Source organism: Schistocerca cancellata, chromosome 3 (genome assembly GCF_023864275.1).
Source record: "Schistocerca cancellata isolate TAMUIC-IGC-003103 chromosome 3, iqSchCanc2.1, whole genome shotgun sequence".
Lineage (NCBI taxonomy): Eukaryota > Metazoa > Arthropoda > Insecta > Orthoptera > Acrididae > Schistocerca > Schistocerca cancellata.
This window is the reverse complement of record NC_064628.1, coordinates 5,617,032-5,635,323: the sequence shown is the minus strand read 5'-3', so window position 1 is coordinate 5,635,323 and position 18,292 is coordinate 5,617,032. Positions and strand designations below refer to the sequence as shown.

Here is an 18,292-nt window from a genome sequence, read left to right as displayed (position 1 = left end):
TTTACAGCCACGTTACGACACTCTCGTACTCTTGAATACATTATTTTCTCAAAGATTTTTGAAAATGCTGTAAGCAAGGACACTGACCTATAATTATTGACCTCTGTGGTGTCCCCTTTTTTGTAGAGAGGATTCACAATGGCGTATTTTGACCTGTCTGGGAAAATACCTCGAGTTAGTGATGCATTACGTATGTGACTCAGAACATCAGCTGCAGTTGCTCCACATTGTTTTAGTATCTTATTAGAAAGGTCATCTACTCCAACAGAACATTTATTTTTCAAAGATTTAATAATTTTACTTATTTCACAAGAGGTTGTAAGGTGAAACTCAAACTGACAAAAATTTTTCAAAACTGTCTCTTCCTTGTATTGCCTGGCTTTTTATTTTGAACTATTCGCACCAATTTTTTCTCCTACACTTAAGAAATGGTTGTTAAATACATTAGCTACTTGTGTACTGTCGGTTAGGATGGTCTCATTCTCTTTAATAGTAATACTACCTATTCCAGTAGTTACTTTTCATGTCTCCCGTCTAACAACATTCCATATAGATTTGATTTTATTGCCGGAGTTGTTAATTTCTTCTCTAACATACATATTTCTTGGTTTCCTTACAATTTTTCTCAGTGTGTTACAATAATTTTTATAGTGTAAAACTACTTTTGGATCTTTACTACTTCTTGCTGTCTCATTCAGTTTTCTTTTTCTTTCTGAAGACACATTAATACCTGTAGTAATCCAAGGTTTCTTTGAAAAGTCTGGTGTTACATTTAGTAATTTTGTTTGGAAAACAATGTTCAAAAAGGGATATAAATTTATTAAGAAATATGGTGCATTCACCATTAGAATTTGGCTCATTATATACATTTCCCCAATTAACATTTCTTAAACTTTCTCTGAAGTGCTCTATAGTTACCAGGTTGAGCAACCTAACACTTTTACTTAATGGTTTCTGAACTCTACACCCTGTTAGGTTTTGTAAGTTAATCAGTTGTGCATCATGGTCTGACAATCCATTTACCGCAAGGAAAGCATGTGTTTGTTTTACATCCTCTTTCTCCACAAATACATTATCTATTAGAGTGCTACTGTCTTCAGCTATACGTGTGGGAAAATCGACCACTGATTCTCAGTTATATGTTGTTAATAACACATGTAGTTCACTTTCGCTATCAGAATTGCTTAGAAAGTTAACATTGAAATCACCACATATTAATAACTTCTTCTTTTTGTCTGACAGACAGAATAATAGGGAGTCAAACTTTTTTTATGAATAGCTCCCACTCTCCTAATTGGCACCTGTACACTGTTGCTATACATTATCTAGCTGAAGATGACATGCACAAACCTCAAAGTGCTGTTGAACACAAAATTTGCTTATTTCTATAATGTTGTATTTATACCATTGTTTTATGAGAATGGCAACTCCTTCGCTGCGATGCCCGTCTGTCTCACTCCCTGCCCAATTACGATGACTACAAGGAGTTGCCATTCTCATAAAACAATGGTATAAATACAAAGCTGTAGAAGTAAGCAAATTTTGTGTTGATCAGCACTTTGAGGTTTGTGAATGTGTTTGTTCATCATAGTACGTTATTGTTGTACGAACCTCCTGAAGCAGCAGAAATCTCTTAATGACACACAGCACAAGTACTGCAATATTTACAGGTGACACAGTTGCCATACACTGCACGTACTGCTCCCTCACGGTAGAAAATGGAATATTCCCTCTAGAATTACGTTACAAACAAACCAGTATACTGACATCATGAGGAGCACTGACTGAAAACAAATCGCAACACAAAGAACGAGTTGTGCGACATAAACGAAACTTGTATGCGTGTTTCTACATCTAAAAGATGAACTCTATTCAAATTTCACGCCAGTCGTATAAGAGTGGTGCTGCTAGCGCTACAATGACGATGCAAATCAGGTTTGATTTAAACATTCACTGTAAGAGGCGTGAGCATAAGTTAGCTTGGGATTGGACGCCGTCACGAATGCCTTGCCGGCCGCGTTGGCCAAGCGGTTCTAGGCGCTTCAGTCCGCAACCGCGTGACTGCTACGGTCGCAGGTTTGAATCCTGCCTCGGGCATGAATGTGTGATGTCCTTAGGTTAGTTAGGTTTAAGTAGTTCTAGGGGACCGATGACCTCAGATATTAAGTCCCATAGTGCTCAGAGCCATTTTTTTCTTTTTTAACCACAAATACCTATGAGACAACAAAGATGCAGTTATCAGAACCTCACTGAATGAAACTTCCACTCTGCAGCGGAGTGTGCACTGATATGAAACTTCGTGGCAGATTAAAACTGCGTGCTGGACCGAGACTCGAACTCGAGAACTTTGCCGTTTGCGGGGAAGTGCTCTAGAACGCGAGGTTAAATCTGTCAGGACGGGTCGTGAGTCGTGCTTGCGTATCTCAGATGGTAGCGCACTTGCCTGCGAAGGGGAAAGGTCCCGAGTTCGAGTCTCGGTCCGGCACACAGTTTTAATCTCCCAGTAAGTTTCAAAACCCCACTGAGGTTGAACAAGGTCGTTTAGCAGGGCTACGAGGAGCTGGATGTTCCTTTTGCGACATTGCAGAAAGACTGCTCAAATTGTCTCCTAAATCGTTTATACAGATAAGGAACAGCAAGGGGCCTATAACATTATTTTGGAAAACGCCAGAAATCACTTCTGTTTTAGTCGATGACTTTCCGTCCATTACTACGAACTGTGACCTCTGACAGGAAATCAGAAACCTAGTCACATAACTGAGACGAAATTCCTTAAGCATGCAATTTCACTATGAGCCGCGTACGTGGTGCAGTGTCAAAAGCCTTCCGGAAATCCAGGAATATGGAATCGATATTAAATCCCTTGTCAATAGCACTCAACACTTCATGTGGATAAAGACTAGTTGTGTTTCACAAGAACGATGTTTTCTAAACCCATGTGGACTGTGTCACTAGACCATAATTCATAATTTTCGAACACAATGCATGCACGTTTGCAAACCTGTATTCAACGATTCATCGGCTATTAATGTACCAACATTTCACATTTGCAGTGGCTCATCTTGCGCTTACTTTAACCTGTGATCTTGCAATGTTAATCACTTACACACGTTTCCTAGGCAAATGTATTCCCCAAATTTCATTACTCTGCATTCCTTGTGAGTATTTCTGGATCACAAAGTTCTACACTAAAGTTTCGACAGTATGCGACATTTATGCTCTCTGAAGCAGGGTATTTTCCCAGATAGACTGAAGTATGCCACTGTTAAACCACTGCATAAAAAAGGGAATACGTCTGATGTCAGCAACTACCGCCCAATCTCTCTTCTGACTGCCTTATCCAAAATTCTTGAAAAAGTAATGTATTGTAGAGTAGTTTCACACCTTTGTAAAAATAAAGTTTTAACAAAATGTCAGTTTGGTTTCCAGAAGGGTTTTTCAAAGGAAAATGCTATATATACTTTCACTAATGAAATATTAAATGCTCTGAGTAACTGGAAGTCACCCGTTGGGATTTTTTGTGATCTATCAAAGGCTTTTGATTGTGTAAATCATGGAATACTTCTAGATAAGCTCGAGTAATGTGGTATGAATGGGACAGTGCTCAAATGGTTTAAATCATACCTAACAGGAAGAGTAGAGAAAATTGAAATAAGCAGTTCACATAATATGCAAAAAACTGGTGGTTTCTCAAACTGGGGAACAATCAAGAATGGGGTGCCCCAAGGTTCAGTCTTGGGTCCTCTGCTGTTCTTAATATATATTAATGACTTGCCATTCTATATTCACGAAGATGCAAAGTAGTACTTTTTGACGATGATACAAGTATAGCTATCACCCCAACAGACAATAATTAACTGGAGAAATTGTAAATGATGTTTCTCAGAAAATCATTAAATGATTCTGTGGAAATGGGCTCTCATTAAACTTTGACAAAACACAGTATATACAGTTCCACACAGTAAATGGGATGACACCATTAATAAATATAGACTTCGATCAGAAATCTGTAGATAAGGTAGAATATTCAAAATTTCTACGTGTATGCATGGATGAGGGGTTGAACTGGAAAAAACACACTGAGGATCTGCTCAAACGTTTGAGTTCAGCTACTTATGCTGTTAGGGTCATTGCAAATTTTGGCGACATACATCTGAGTAAATTAGCTTGCCATGCCTATTTTCATTCTCTGCTTTCATATTGCATCATTTTCTGGAGTAACTCATCACTGAGTAAAAGAGTGTTCATTGCACAAAAGCGCGTACTCAGAATAATTGCTGGAGCTCATCCAAGATCATCCTGCAGACACTTATTTAAAGAGCTAGAGATCTTCACTGTAGCCTCACAATATATACGTTCACTTATGAAATTTGTTATTACCAATCCGAACGAATCCAAAAGCAATAGCAGCAACACTAGGAGAACAGATAATCTTCCCTAGTCAAGGTTAAATCTAACTTTGGCTCAAAAGGGGTAAGTTATGCTGCCACAAAAGTCTTTGGTCACTTACCTAATAGCATCAAAAGTCTGACAGATATCCATATGGCATTTAAAAGGAAACTAAAAGACTTTCTTAATGGCAACTCCTTCTACTCATTAGGTGAATTTTTGGATATAGTAAGTGTGTAATTACCCCAACCACACTCCAAAAAAATTAATAAAAATTAAAATATTTAGTGTTATGTAATATTTTGTGTAATGTAATATCTTGTATAGACACCTTTTATTAACCTGACACGTTCCACATCATTACGAAGTGTCGTATTCATGATCTATGGAACAAGTACTAATCTATGTTGTTGTTGTGGTCTTCAGTCCTGAGACTGGTTTGATGCAGTTCTACATGCTACTCTATCCTGTCAAGCTTCTTCATCTCCCAGTACTTACTGCAACCTACATCCTTCTGAAACTGCTTAGTGTATTCATCTCTTGGTCGCCCTCTACGATTTTTACCCTCCACGCTGCCCTACAATGCTAAATTTGTGATCCCCTGATGCCTCAGAACATGGCCTACCAAAGGGTCCCTTCTTCTTGTCAAGTTGTGCCACAAACTCCTCCCCAATTCTATTCAACATCACCTCATTAGTTACGTGATCTACTCATTTAATCTTCAGCATTCTTCAGTAGCACCACATTTCAAAAGCTTCTATTCTCTTCTTGTCCAAGCTATTTATCGTCCATGTTTCACTTCCATACATGGCTACACTCCATACAAATACTTTCAGAAACGACTTCCTGACACTTAAATCTATACTCAATGTTAACAAATTTCCCTTCTTCAGAAACGCTTTCCTTGCCATTGCCAGTCTACATTTTATATCCTCTCTACTTCGACCATCGTCAGTTATTTTGCTCCCGAAATAGCAAAACTCCTTTACTACTTTAAGTGTCTCATTTCCTAATCTAATTCCCTCAGCATCACCCGATATAATTCGACTACATTCCATTATCCTCGTTTGCTTTTGTTGATGTTCACCTTATATCCTCCTTTGAAGACACTATCCATTCAGTTCAACTGCTCTTCCAAGTCCTTTGCTGTCTCTGACAGAATTACAATGTCATCGGCGAGCCTCAAAGTTTTTATTTCTTCTCCATTGATTTTAATACCTACTCCCAAATTTTTCTTCTGTTTCCTTTACTGCTTGCTCAATATACAGATTGAAGAACGTCGGGGAGAGGCTACAACCCCGTCTGACTCCCTTCGCAACCACTGCTTCCCTTTCATGTCCCTCGACTCATATAACCGCCATCTGGTTTCTGTACAAATTGTAAATAGCCTTTCGCTCCCTGTATTTTACCCCTGCCACGTTCAAAATTTGAAAGAGAGTATTCCAGTCAACATTGTGAAAATCTTTCTCTAAGTCTACAAATGCTAGAAACGTAGGTTTGCCTTTCCTTAATCTATTTTCTGAGATAAATCGTAGGGTCAGTATTGCCTCACTTGTTCCAATGTTTTCACGGAATCGGAACTGGTCTTCCCCGAGGTCGGCTTCTACCAGTGTTTCGACAATATGAAACCTTTATTTTGACTATCGCAGTTTCGCAACTGAGGACACCCAAACAAGTCGATCGATGCTGCTGCACATCCAGAGGCAGATCGATTCTGTCGATCGTGCAAACGACTGTCTGCTACGTAACGAAGCGTTCCTTAGTGGCTACGGTGAGAGACGGAGTAATCCATCATAGCGTAAGAAGAAATCTCCGGCAGCTGCAGCGAGTAGCGCGTGCGTCTGAACGCGGATGGCTGAGGCGCGGGTCAGCGCTCCGCCTTCGCCGCCGACGCTAATGACGGGCTGCCGCCGTCACATTAGGAGCGTAATGGAGGCGCCGAGCCGACTCACGGAAGTAGCGGCGGTAGACGCCCGGCGCGAACAGCCGGCCCGCCGAGAAGAAGTGGAAGCCGAAGGAGACGGCGAGCCGCAGGTGCGGGGGCGTGTCGAAGGGCCGCATGCGTGCCGGCGCCGCCTCCGCCGCACGCAGCGCGCTCACGCACAGCCCGCGGCCGCACGCACCGTGCAGCGGGTTCAGGTCCTGCCGGCAACCAACAACACCACACACGTCGACTTCGAAGAAGCTTTTGATAAAGTCGACAGAAACAAATTACACTCAAAGACCAAAACTCATAACACCCACGATAAATATCAGTCAAGCTTCCAAAAGCACCAAAGTACAGCAACTAGATTAATCAAAGTAAACATGCTATGGACAAACGTGAAGCTACCATCCTAACACTGCTTGACTTTAGCAAGGCTTTTTGATACATTTGACTTTGAAATATTACTAATTAAAATGAAACAGCTGAATTTCTCAAACAGCGCAATACACTGGTTCGACAGCCACCTCAAAACCAGAAGTGAACAAGTCATTTGTGGGTCGGAGAAGTCATCGTGGAAAAACGTGCGCTCTGGAGTTCCCCAAGGCTCCGTCCTTTGTCCATTATTTTATTTATTTATTGTTCCGTCGGACGAAATTAAGGAGGAGTCTCCATGGTCACGCAACGGCTTAATACATGAAATTATAACACGATAGTAGAAACAGATAAAATGGAATATAAGAAACATATTCAGGTGACAAGTCGTAAGTTTAAATAAAGAAAATCAACAATGTAACACTGGAATTTGCTTAATTTTTCAGCTCTTCCAGGACCTCCTCGACAGAATAGAGTGAGCCGTGAGGAAACTCTTCAGTTTGGACTTAAAAGCGTTCGGGCTACTGGTAAGATTTTTGAGATCTTGTGGCAGCTTATTGAAAATGGATGCAGCAGAGTACTCCCTTCTGCACAAGAGTCAAGGAAGTGCATTCCACATGCAGATTTGATTTCTGCCTAGTATTAACTGAGTGAAAGCTGCTAACTCTTGGGAATATTGCTAACAACAAACGACATTAAAGAAAATATGTACTGTGAGAGCAATGTCAGAATTCCCAGACTATTGAATAGGGGTCGACAAGAGGTCCTCGAACTTACACCACATATAGCTCGAACAGCCCGTTTTTGAGCCAAAAATACCCTTTTTGACTCAGAAGGATTACCCCAAAAAATAATACCATAGGACACAAGCGTATGAAAATATGCGAAGTAGACTACCTTTCGTGGTGAACTGTTACTTATTTCAGATACTGTTCTAATGGTAAATAAAAAAATGGTTCAAATGGCTCTGAGCACTATGGGACTCAACATCTGTGGTCATCAGTCCCCTAGAACTTAGAACTACTTAAAGCTAACTAACCTAAGGACATCACACACATCCATGCCCGAGGCGGGATTCGAACCTGCGAGCATAGCAGTCGCGTGGTTCTGGACTGAGCGCTTAGAACCGCTAGACCACCGTGGCCGGCAATGGTAAATAAAGCAGCATTTAGTTTCTGAACAAGATCCTGAACATGGGCTTTCCACAACAGCTTACTATCTATCCGAACGCCTAAGAATTTGAACTGTTCCGTCTCGCTTATATTATGCCCATTCTGTCTGATCAAAATATCGGTTCTTGTTCAATTGTGAGCTAGAAACTGTAAAAACTGAGTCTTACTGTGATTTAGCATCAAATTATTTTCCACAAGCCACGAGCTTATTTAATGAACTAGATTATTTGATAATGTTTCAATATTACACACAAGATCCTTCACTACCAAGCTAGTGTCATCAGCAAACAGAAATATTTTTGAATCACCTGTAATACTAGAAGGCATATCATTTATATAAATAAGAAACATCAGTGGCCCCAGCACCGACCCTTGGGGAGTGCCCCATTGGGACTTCTCACTGTACATTAATGATATTTCTTCAGTGATTCACTCCTGCAACTACCATCTACATGCCGACGACATCCAACTGTACATAAGTGCAAGCCCCAAGAACATTACTGACACAGTAGAGAGTATGAACACATATCGTTGCTCTGTTTCGCTATGGACACAGAACCTAGGTCTGAAACGTAAACCCCAAGAAATCCCAGGTCATTCTTATATCTCATCCAAAGTTAATCAGCCGGTACTTTCGCGAAACAGTCCCTTAAATACTCCTCAATGATACCCAACAAACATACCAAAAAACAGTAAAAGACCTTTGAATAATCTTGGATAAACACCTAAATTGGGAAGAACAAACAGTCACAGCTTGCTGGAAATCGCTCTCCTCCCTACATGCGGTCCAAAAATTTAGAAAAATATTGTCAACCCATGTTAAACAAAAATTAGACCAAACACTAGTCTTGCCTTATCTTTACTACTGTGATGTAATTCAACATGGCACAAACAGTGAAAATTCGAGATGCCTCGAGCTAGTGATGAATGCTTGCGTTAGATACGTGTGCAATATACGGTTGTATGATCATATCAGTCCTTCATACTCCCAGCTAGGTTGGATACGCCCACATAAGGCACGCGATCTCCACACGATGTGCTTACTTCATCGATTTCTTCGTCACTGGTGTCCCCAATACTTATCTTCTCACATTTAACACCTATCATCATCCCATAACCGTAATACCAGATCGGATACGTGTAACATCTTCGCTGTACATTTACATAACAAAAAATCTTTCTCCGTGTCATTCTCCATCTCAGCCATACGACTATGGAACGCGCTACCCTGTGATCTGCGTCTTATCCAGAACCACTCAACATTCAAGAGGGAACTCAAAACTTACATATTAGGGACGGCATAGCCACCATTGTTGTGCCCCTCTCATCTCTTTCTTTCTCCCCTCCATCATAGCTTCGAATTTTACCTTTCTGTTTCTCTTCCTCTAACCTAGCTACCTCTTCTATATCTCTTTCACCCCATTCTATCGTCTTACGTCTCTGCTCCATGTGAATAACTCACAAGCTGCAAGAACATAACGATAAAATTCCCAACTAGCAATAGGACTGACACTCATAAAAGAAAAATATGTTTACTTTCATATACATAGTCATTACTATTATTATTCTTGATTGTTACGATTATTTTTTTATTGTTATAATTATCCTTGTACTACTGTTATAATCTCTATTTTTTTCTTTAACATTAATATTGTATAACACGTGGTATGTCCATAATGTTCTGTACAAACTGAAATTCATTCAATCTGAGTATGCCTGCTTAGGTGTAAGAGAGGGCCTGAAGGCCCTAACCTTGCCAGGTAAAATAAATGCATAAATAAATAAATAAAATGAAAAACGACGCACCGCAGATTATCTGATGGGACACAAATCGGTAGGTGTGATGTACAAGTACAGACAAACAAATGATTGCAATATCCGTTTTGTAATTAAAAACCACCTTTTCTTCCTACACTGTATTTTATTACCCCCAGACGCGTTTCGCCTTTTTTTTACTTTAAGACATCTTCACTGGGAACTAGAATGATACAGTTTTGTTTAGATATGTGTTATCTGTAGATTATAAAACAGTTCGCGTCTCGTTTTTTTTAAAAAAATTCTGAAAAATTGGATGATGTATTCAAGTGAATGAGCTTCACGAACTGAGCAAGTTGAAACTTTCCCCTTCAAAAAATAAAAATGACTGTGCTGGTAAACTTCTACGTTTTTTGAAACTTCCTGGCAGATTAAAACTGTGTGCCGCACCGAGACTCGAATTCAGGACCTTTGCCTTTTGCGGGCTAGTGCTCTACCGTCTGAACTACCCAAGCACGACTCACGCCCCGTCTTCACAGCTTCACATCTGCCAGTACCTCGTCTCCTACCTTCCAAACTTTACAGAAGCTCTCCAGCGTTATTTGATTTTAAAACAGCTGAGCAAAACTCAGCATACTCAAACAGCTTTCTCTTTACTTATTCCGATCATCACTAAACTGACACACAATATTTTTAGTGCAACGCAATCTGACTTTCAATAATCCCTACAAAAGAATGGCCTTGACTAACAGTAACCTATACTTTCCATGAATCACTTACCTCACAAAAATCTTCGCAACTCGAACTACTGCAATACGGGGAGCGCCAATACTGCCAGCTAAATAAAAGATTCTGCCTACCGAAGCCACTAACTACTGATAGGTATAGTTAGCAAATGGAAGATTTTCATAGGAAACAAACAATGTATTTACCTTAATAGCTTTGAAAAGTCATAATATGTGTATAACTTTATGATATCCATCTTTACAAATTTCCTTTTCTGCCTGACACACGTCCAGATCATCCGCTCTCAAAACTCCGCCATCCCTCTCCCCACATCCTCCACTGCTGGCGGCTCGCCTCCAACTGCACAATGCTACGCACTGTTCACATCCAACTGCCCAACACTACACAAGCGAATATTCCAACAATGCAAACCAACCACAGACTGCACAGAGTACAGTCAGCGATTTTCGCACAGAGCGCTACGTGGCGTTACCAACATAAAAACCTAAACAGCCTACTTACAAAGTTAATAATGCATCGCTCCACTGCTACACCTTATGCAAGGAGTTATTCGGCTTGGCAGTGATGGATATAGTTAACGCGTTAGATCGTCAAAATCCTGAGCCTGTTGGAGGACCCTTCCAATTATCCTCGAAACGTTCTCAACCGGGGTGAGATCTTGCTGTCGACCTTGCTGGCAAAGGTAGGGTTCAGTCAGTGAGATATCCTCCCCACTGTTATCGTGCTAAATTCTATGGAAATGGCGCGTTAGTCGTCGATACGTGCTCATCTGGGAAGAGTTGCTGGCGACCTTGCTGGCGAAGGTAGTGTTTGGAAAGCGCGAAAACAAGCAATACAAACTCTCGCCACATGCCGGTGGGCGTTATCTTGCTGAAATATAAGCCCGGGATGGCTAGCTATGAAGGGCAACAAAACGAGACGTAGAATATCCTACATGTACCCTTGTGCTGTAAAGGTGCCGTGATGACAAGCACAGATATATATTTGACAACTGAAGTTACATTGCGATTTTCTCAGTAATGCTTGAGAAGTACGCGCTACTGCTTACACATTTTGTTGTCCTCATGGAGTACTACGAGTGTATGAAGTTTGCAGTAAATACGCGTTCCAAACGTCGTGGCCTCCCCTTGTCAGTGGATTTCCCATTTTCAGCCCTCACCTTCGGTAGAGTGACACCCCATCCGTGCCTGCTACACTTACATACAAGGTGCATTCAAGTTCTAAGAACTCCGATTTTTTTTCTCCGGACTGGAAAGAGATAGAAACATGCGCATTGTTTTGAAATGAGGCCGCGTTCATTGCCAATACGTCCCAGAGACGGCAGCACCGTATGACAGATGGAATTTTACCGCCAGCGCCGAGAATGAGAACTGTTTTAAATACTTAAAATGGCGAAGTTTTCCTTACTTGAACAGCGTGCAGTCATTCATTTTCTGAATTTGCGTGGTGTGAAACCAATTGAAATTGATCGACAGTTGAAGGAGACATGTGGTGATGGAGTTATGGATGTGTCGAAAGTGCGTTCGTGGGTGCGACAGTTTAATGAAGGCAGAACATCATGTGACAACAAACCGAAACAACCTCGGGCTCGCACAAGCCGGTCTGACGACACGATCGAGAAAGTGGAGAGCATTGTTTTGGGGGATCGCCGAATGACTGTTGAACAGATCGCCTCCAGAGTTGGCATTTCTGTGGGTTCTGTGCACACAATCCTGCATGACGACCTGAAAATGCGAAAAGTGCCATCCAGGTGGGTGCCACAAATGGTGAGGGACGACCACACGGCAGCCCGTGTGGCACGTTGCCGAGCAATGTTGACGCGCAACGACAGCACGAATGGGACTTTCTGTTCGTCGGTTGTGACAATGGATGAGACGTGGATGCCATTTTTCAATCCAGAAACAAAGCGCCAGTCAGCTCAATGGAAGCACACAGATTCACCGCCACCAAAGAAATTTCGGGTAACCGCCAGTGCTGAAAAAATGATGGTGTCCATGTTCTGGGACAGCGAGGGCGTAATCCTTACCCATTGCGTTCCATAGGGCACTACGGTAACAGGTGCATCCTACGAAAATGTTTTGAAGAACAAATTCCCTCCTGCACTGCAACAAAAACGTCCGGGAAGGTCTGCGCGTGTGCTGTTTCACCGAGACAACGCACCCGCACATCGAGCTAACGTTACACAACAGTTTCTTTGTGATAATAACTTTGAAGTGACTCCTCATGCTCCCTACTGACCTGACCTGGCTCCTAGTGACTTTTGGCTTTTTCCAACAACGAAAGAGACTCTCCGTGGCCGCACATTCACCAACTGTGCTGCTATTGCCTCAGCGATTTTCCAGTGGTCAAAACAGACTGCTAAAGAAGCCTTCGCCGCTGCCACGGAATCGTGGCGTCAGCGTTGTGAAAAATGTGTACGTCTGCAGGGTGATTACGTTGTGAAGTAACGGCAGTTTCATCGATTTCGGGTGAGTAGTTAATTAGAAAAAAAGATCGAAGGCCTTAGAACTTGAATGCACCTCGTACTGTTGTTACTGCGTCATGTGCACGAAACGCCACCAGGCAACATCCACCGTCGCGGTGGTAACTGGTCACGTTTTGGCTTATCATTGTATAGGGGAATGGCGCACTGCGATTCGCTGTATACGACAGGCGAGGCGCAGGTACTCACGTAGGCATCGGCGGAGGCGAACCCTGCGTAGCCGGGGTCCCTGGTGAGAGGGCGGGAGCTGGCGCCCTCGTACTGCAGCGTGGCCAGCTGGTAGAGGCGCAGCGGCGCGCACGGCCCCAGGCCCTGCACGAGCACCCAGTAGGCGGCCGGCGGCTGCGAGGCCTCCAGCACCACGTCGTAGCGCTCCCCTGCAACACGCGCACACCCCTCACACTGACCGCACGCTCAGCGGCACTGTCCCTTCCGTGTCTCACCTGTCAAATACAGGGTGATCACAGAGTCTTTCCCGGATTATGACAATTTATTACAGAATAACCGTTTGACACAATAATCTACGTTCGATGCCGTTACATAGGTCAGTGTTGCTAGCTTTTTTAAGACCACTTACGTTAGTAAACCTCAACGTGCGCTCCCTTGGTAGCTCGGAGAATGTCGGAGCGGTATTCCAGTTCCCGCCAGGTTTTTCGTATCATGTGTTCTGTCACAGTACCCACAGCAGCTTGTATCCTAGCCTTCAGATTAGATTAGATTACGAGGGCAGTTCAATAAGTAATGCAACACATTTTTTTTTTTTTCTGAAACAGGGGTTGTTTTATTCAGCATTGAAATACACCAGGTTATTCCCCAATCTTTTAGCTACACAACACTATTTTTCAACGTAATCTCCATTCAATGCTACGGCCTTACGCCACCTTGAAATGAGGGCCTGTATGCCTGCACGGTACCATTCCACTGGTCGATGTCGGAGCCAACGTCGTACTGCATCAATAACTTCTTCATCATCCGCGTAGTGCCTCCCACGGATTGCGTCCTTCATTGGGCCAAACATATGGAAATCCGACGGTGCGAGATCGGGGCTGTAGGGTGCATGAGGAAGAACAGTCCACTGAAGTTTTGTGAGCTCCTCTCGGGTGCGAAGAATTGTGTGAGGTCTTGCGTTGTCATGAAGAAGGACAAGTTCGTACAGATTTTTGTGCCTACGAACACGCTGAAGTCGTTTCTTCAATTTCTGAAGAGTAGCACAATACACTTCAGAGTTGATCGTTTGACCATGCGGAAGGACATCGAACAGAATAACCCCTTCAGCGTCCCAGAAGACTGTAACCGTGACTTTACCGGCTGAGGGTATGGCTTTAAACTTTTTCTTGGTAGGGGAGTGGGTGTGGAGCCACTCCATTCATTGCCGTTTTGTTTCAGGTTCGAAGTGATGAACCCATGTTTCATCGCCTGTAACGATCTTTGACAAGAAATTGTCACCCTCAGCCACATGACGAGCAAGCAATTCCGCACAGATGGTTCTCCTTTGCTCTTTATGGTGTTCGGTTAGACAGTGAGGGACCCAGCGGGAACAAACCTTTGAATATCCCAACTGGTGAACAATTGTGACAGCACTACCAACAGAGATGTCAAGTTGAGCACTGAGTTGTTTGATGGTGATCCGTCGATCATCTCGAACGAGTGTGTTCGCACGCTCCGCCATTGCAGGAGTCACAGCTGTGCACGACCGGCCCGCACGTGGGAGATCAGACAGTCTTGCTTGACCTTGCGGCGATGATGACACACGCTTTGCCCAACGACTCACCGTGCTTTTGTCCACTGCCAGATCACCGTAGACATTCTGCAAGCGCCTATGAATATCTAAGATGCCCTGGTTTTCCGCCAAAAGAAACTCGATCACTGCCCGTTGTTTGCAACGCACATCCGATACAGACGCCATTTTAACAGCTCCGTACAGCGCTGCCACCTGTCGGAAGTCAATGAAACTATACGAGACGAAGCGGGAATGTTTGAAAATATTCCACAAGAAATTTCCGGTTTTTTCAACCAAAATTGGCCGAGAAAAAAAATGTGTTGCATTACTTATTGAACTTAATAAAAGGTGTCCATACAAGATATTACATTACACAAAATATTACATGAGACTCAATATTTTTTTTATTTTTTTTTATTTTTAATTTTTTTTTTGGGGTGGGGGGTTGGAAATTACCCACTTCTCTCTCTCTCTCTCTATTCGTTTAGTCGGTTCCAGACTCTTCGTGACCCCATGAACCAAATCACGCCACTTTTTCCTGTCTTGCACTTTCTCCCGTAGACCTTCCAGGTTGGAACACATTGCTTCTGTGATGCCATCGATCCGTCTCATCCTCTGACGTCCTCTTCTTCTAGTTCCTTCAATCTTCCCCAGCATTAATGTTTTTTCCAGCGAGGCATGCCTTCGCATTGTGTGTCCAAAGTAGGTCAGCTTTTGTTTTAACATTAGACCTTCCAGGGAGAAATCTGGTTTTATTTGCTCCAATATTGATCTGTTGGTTCTCTTTGCAGTCCATGGAACTCTAAGAAGTTTCCTCCAACACCACAATTCGAAGGAGTCAATTCTTCGCCGTTCAGCCTTTCTAATGGTCCAGGTCTCACATCCATACATCACAACTGGAAAGACCATAGCCCTCACAATATGGATCTTTGTTGCTAGTGTTATATCTCTGGACCTTATAACCTTGTCAAGGTTTGACATCGCCTGTCTACCGAGCAACAGGCGTCTCCGGATTTCATGGCTGCAATCGCCGTCAGCAGAGATCTGGGAACCGAGATAACTGAATGTGGTCACTACCTCCATGGTTTCTCCTGCTATATCCCACGAATTGGTAGGTGTAGTTGCCATAATTTTTGTTTTCTTCACATTCAGCATAAGACCGGCCTTTTCACTTTCGTCTTTCACCTTCAGTAAGAGTGTTCTCAATTCTTCTTCACTTTCTGCCTACAGGATCGTATCATCCTCGTACTTGAGGTTGTTTACATTTATTCCAGCTATTTTAATTCCTGTTTCTCCTTCATCTAGCCTCGCATTCCTCATGAGATGTTCTGCACACAGATTGAATAAGTACGGTGACAGTATGCAGCCTTGCCGGACTCCTTTCTGAATCTTTATCCATTTCGTTGTTCCATACATAGTTCCCACCGTGGCTTCTCCGTCAAGGTATAAACTCCGTATCAGATGAATGAGGTGATCTGGTACACCCATGTTTGTCAGTACGATCCATAATTTGTTGTGATCGACGCAGGCAAAGGCTTTGGCGTAGTCAATAAAGCAGAGTTACACATCTTTCTGGAATTCTCTCGCTTTTTCCATAATCCACCGAATGTTAGCAATTTGATCTCAAGTTCCTCTTCCTTTCCTAAATCCAGCTTGTTCTTCTGGTAGCTCTCGATCTAGATATTGGCGAAGTCCATTTTGTAAGATTTTCAACATAACTTTGCTAGCATGTGAAATAAGTGCGATTGTTCGGTAATCTGAGCATTCTTTAGAACTTTTCTTCTTTGGAATGGGGATGAATACTAATCTTTTCCATTCTTCTGGCCACTGCTGCGTGATCCATATTTTTTGACATATTGAGTGCAGCACTTTCACTGCATCCTTTCCAGTGACTTTAAACAATTCTGCTGGTATTTCATCATGTCCACTAGTTTTGTTATCAGCCATATTTTCAAGGGCCCACTGGATTTCGCTCTCCAAAATATCTGGCTCTAGCTCTAAATTAACATTAACATCAGCAGTAGGAGCCCTGTCATGTTGCAGTTCTTTCTTGTATAGGTCTTCTACATATCCTGCCCATCTTTCCTTAACATCCTCTGCTTCACTCAGGTCTTTCCCGTTTCTATCTTTTTCATTCCAATTTTTGCCTGGAATTTTCCTTTAATTTCTCTAATTTTCTTATAAGGATCTCTTGTCTTCCCCATTACGTTACTATCTTCAACTTCCTTGCACTGTTCATTAAAGAATATATTTTTATCTCTTCTAGCTAATTTCTGAAAATCTTTATTTAATTCAAACATAGCTGATCTATCTCCCTTGATTTTTGCTTTCCTTCGTTCTTCTGCAACTTTCAGTGCCTCAACTGATAGCCATCTAGCCTTCTTACTGTTCCTTTTCTTGGGAATGTGTTTCTCTGCGGCCTCCTTGACAGTATTAGCTACTTGTGTCCACATCTCTTGCGAGTTTTTGTCCTCCAGCTGTAATACATTAAATCTGTTTTGTACCTCTACAGCATAGTCGGAGGGTATAGAGTTAAGGTCGTATCTGCAAGTTGGGATACTTTTTGCTACATTCTGAAGTTTCAGCCGAAATTTTGCAATCAGAAGCTCATGATCTGATCCGCAGTCAGCCCCAGGTCTTGTTGTAGCTGACTGAACCGCGCTCTTCCACCTCTGATTACAAAGTATGTAATCAATTTGGTTCCGGTGATGGCCATCTGGCGAAGTCCAGGTATATAGGCGTCGTTTTGGTAGTTGAAACAGTGTATTAGTAATTATTAATGAATTTTCTTGGCAGAATTCTAGAAGTCTCTGTCCAGCTTCATTTGTTGTACCAAGACCATATTTCCCTGTTATACCTTCTACAGCTTCATTTCCCACTTTTGCATTCCAATCTCCAACTATGAAGACGATATCCTTTTTTGGTGTTGACAGTAGTACTTCTTGTAAATCTCCATAGAACGGGTCAATAATTTCCTTTTCAGCATCGGTTGTTGGTGCATAAACTTGAATTACTGTGATGTTGGGGGGATGACCTTGAAGTCTGATGGACATCATTGTATCATTTTTATATTTGCATCCCATCACAGCTTTTCTCACTTTATCACTAACTATGAAGGCTACTCCATTACTTCTGTTGTTATCGTGCCCAGAATAATACACCGTATGGCCGTCCGAAGCAAATTCTCCCATGCCAGTCCACCTCATTTCACTTATTCCCAATATGTCGATGTTAATTTTCTCCATTTCTCTTTTCACTATGTCTAGTTTTCCATGATACATGGATCTTACATTCCATGTTCCTATGCAGTGCTTCTCTTTGCACCATCTTACACTTCGTGAAGCTCCTCTCCAACTGGTTCCCCCCGGAGATCCGATTGGGGAACTTGAAACTCCGAAACATTTTGAGCTGAGCGAAGCCATGGCGTTTTCTTGGGATAGTTCAGTGGTGGTTTCCCGTTGCCTTCCACTTACCCACTTACTACGTCCAAAAATTCATCTAATCAGTAGAAGGAGTTGCCATTAAGAAATTCTTTTAATTTCCTTTTAAATGCTATATGGCTATCTGTCAGACTTTTGATGCTATTAGGTAAGTGACCAAAGACTTTTGTTGCAGCATGATTTACCCTCTTCTGAGTCAAAGTTAGATTTAACCTTCAGTAGTGAAGATCATCCTTTCTCCTAGGGTTGTAGCCATGTACACTGCTATTACTTCTGAATTCGTTTGGA

At 42.3% G+C, this 18,292-nt stretch overlaps 1 protein-coding gene across 1 annotated transcript in view; it reads right to left on the bottom strand.

The window, feature by feature from the left end:
- Positions 1–18,292, bottom strand: part of LOC126175257 (uncharacterized) — a 189,573-nt gene that overhangs the window by 46,789 nt on the left and 124,492 nt on the right. The window contains exons 8-9 of the mRNA XM_049921899.1: positions 13,034–13,221; positions 6,342–6,465 (exon numbers count right to left, since the gene is read on the bottom strand). Coding sequence (XP_049777856.1) covers positions 6,342–6,465; positions 13,034–13,221 — 312 coding nt within the window. The remainder of the gene's footprint in view (positions 1–6,341; positions 6,466–13,033; positions 13,222–18,292) is intronic.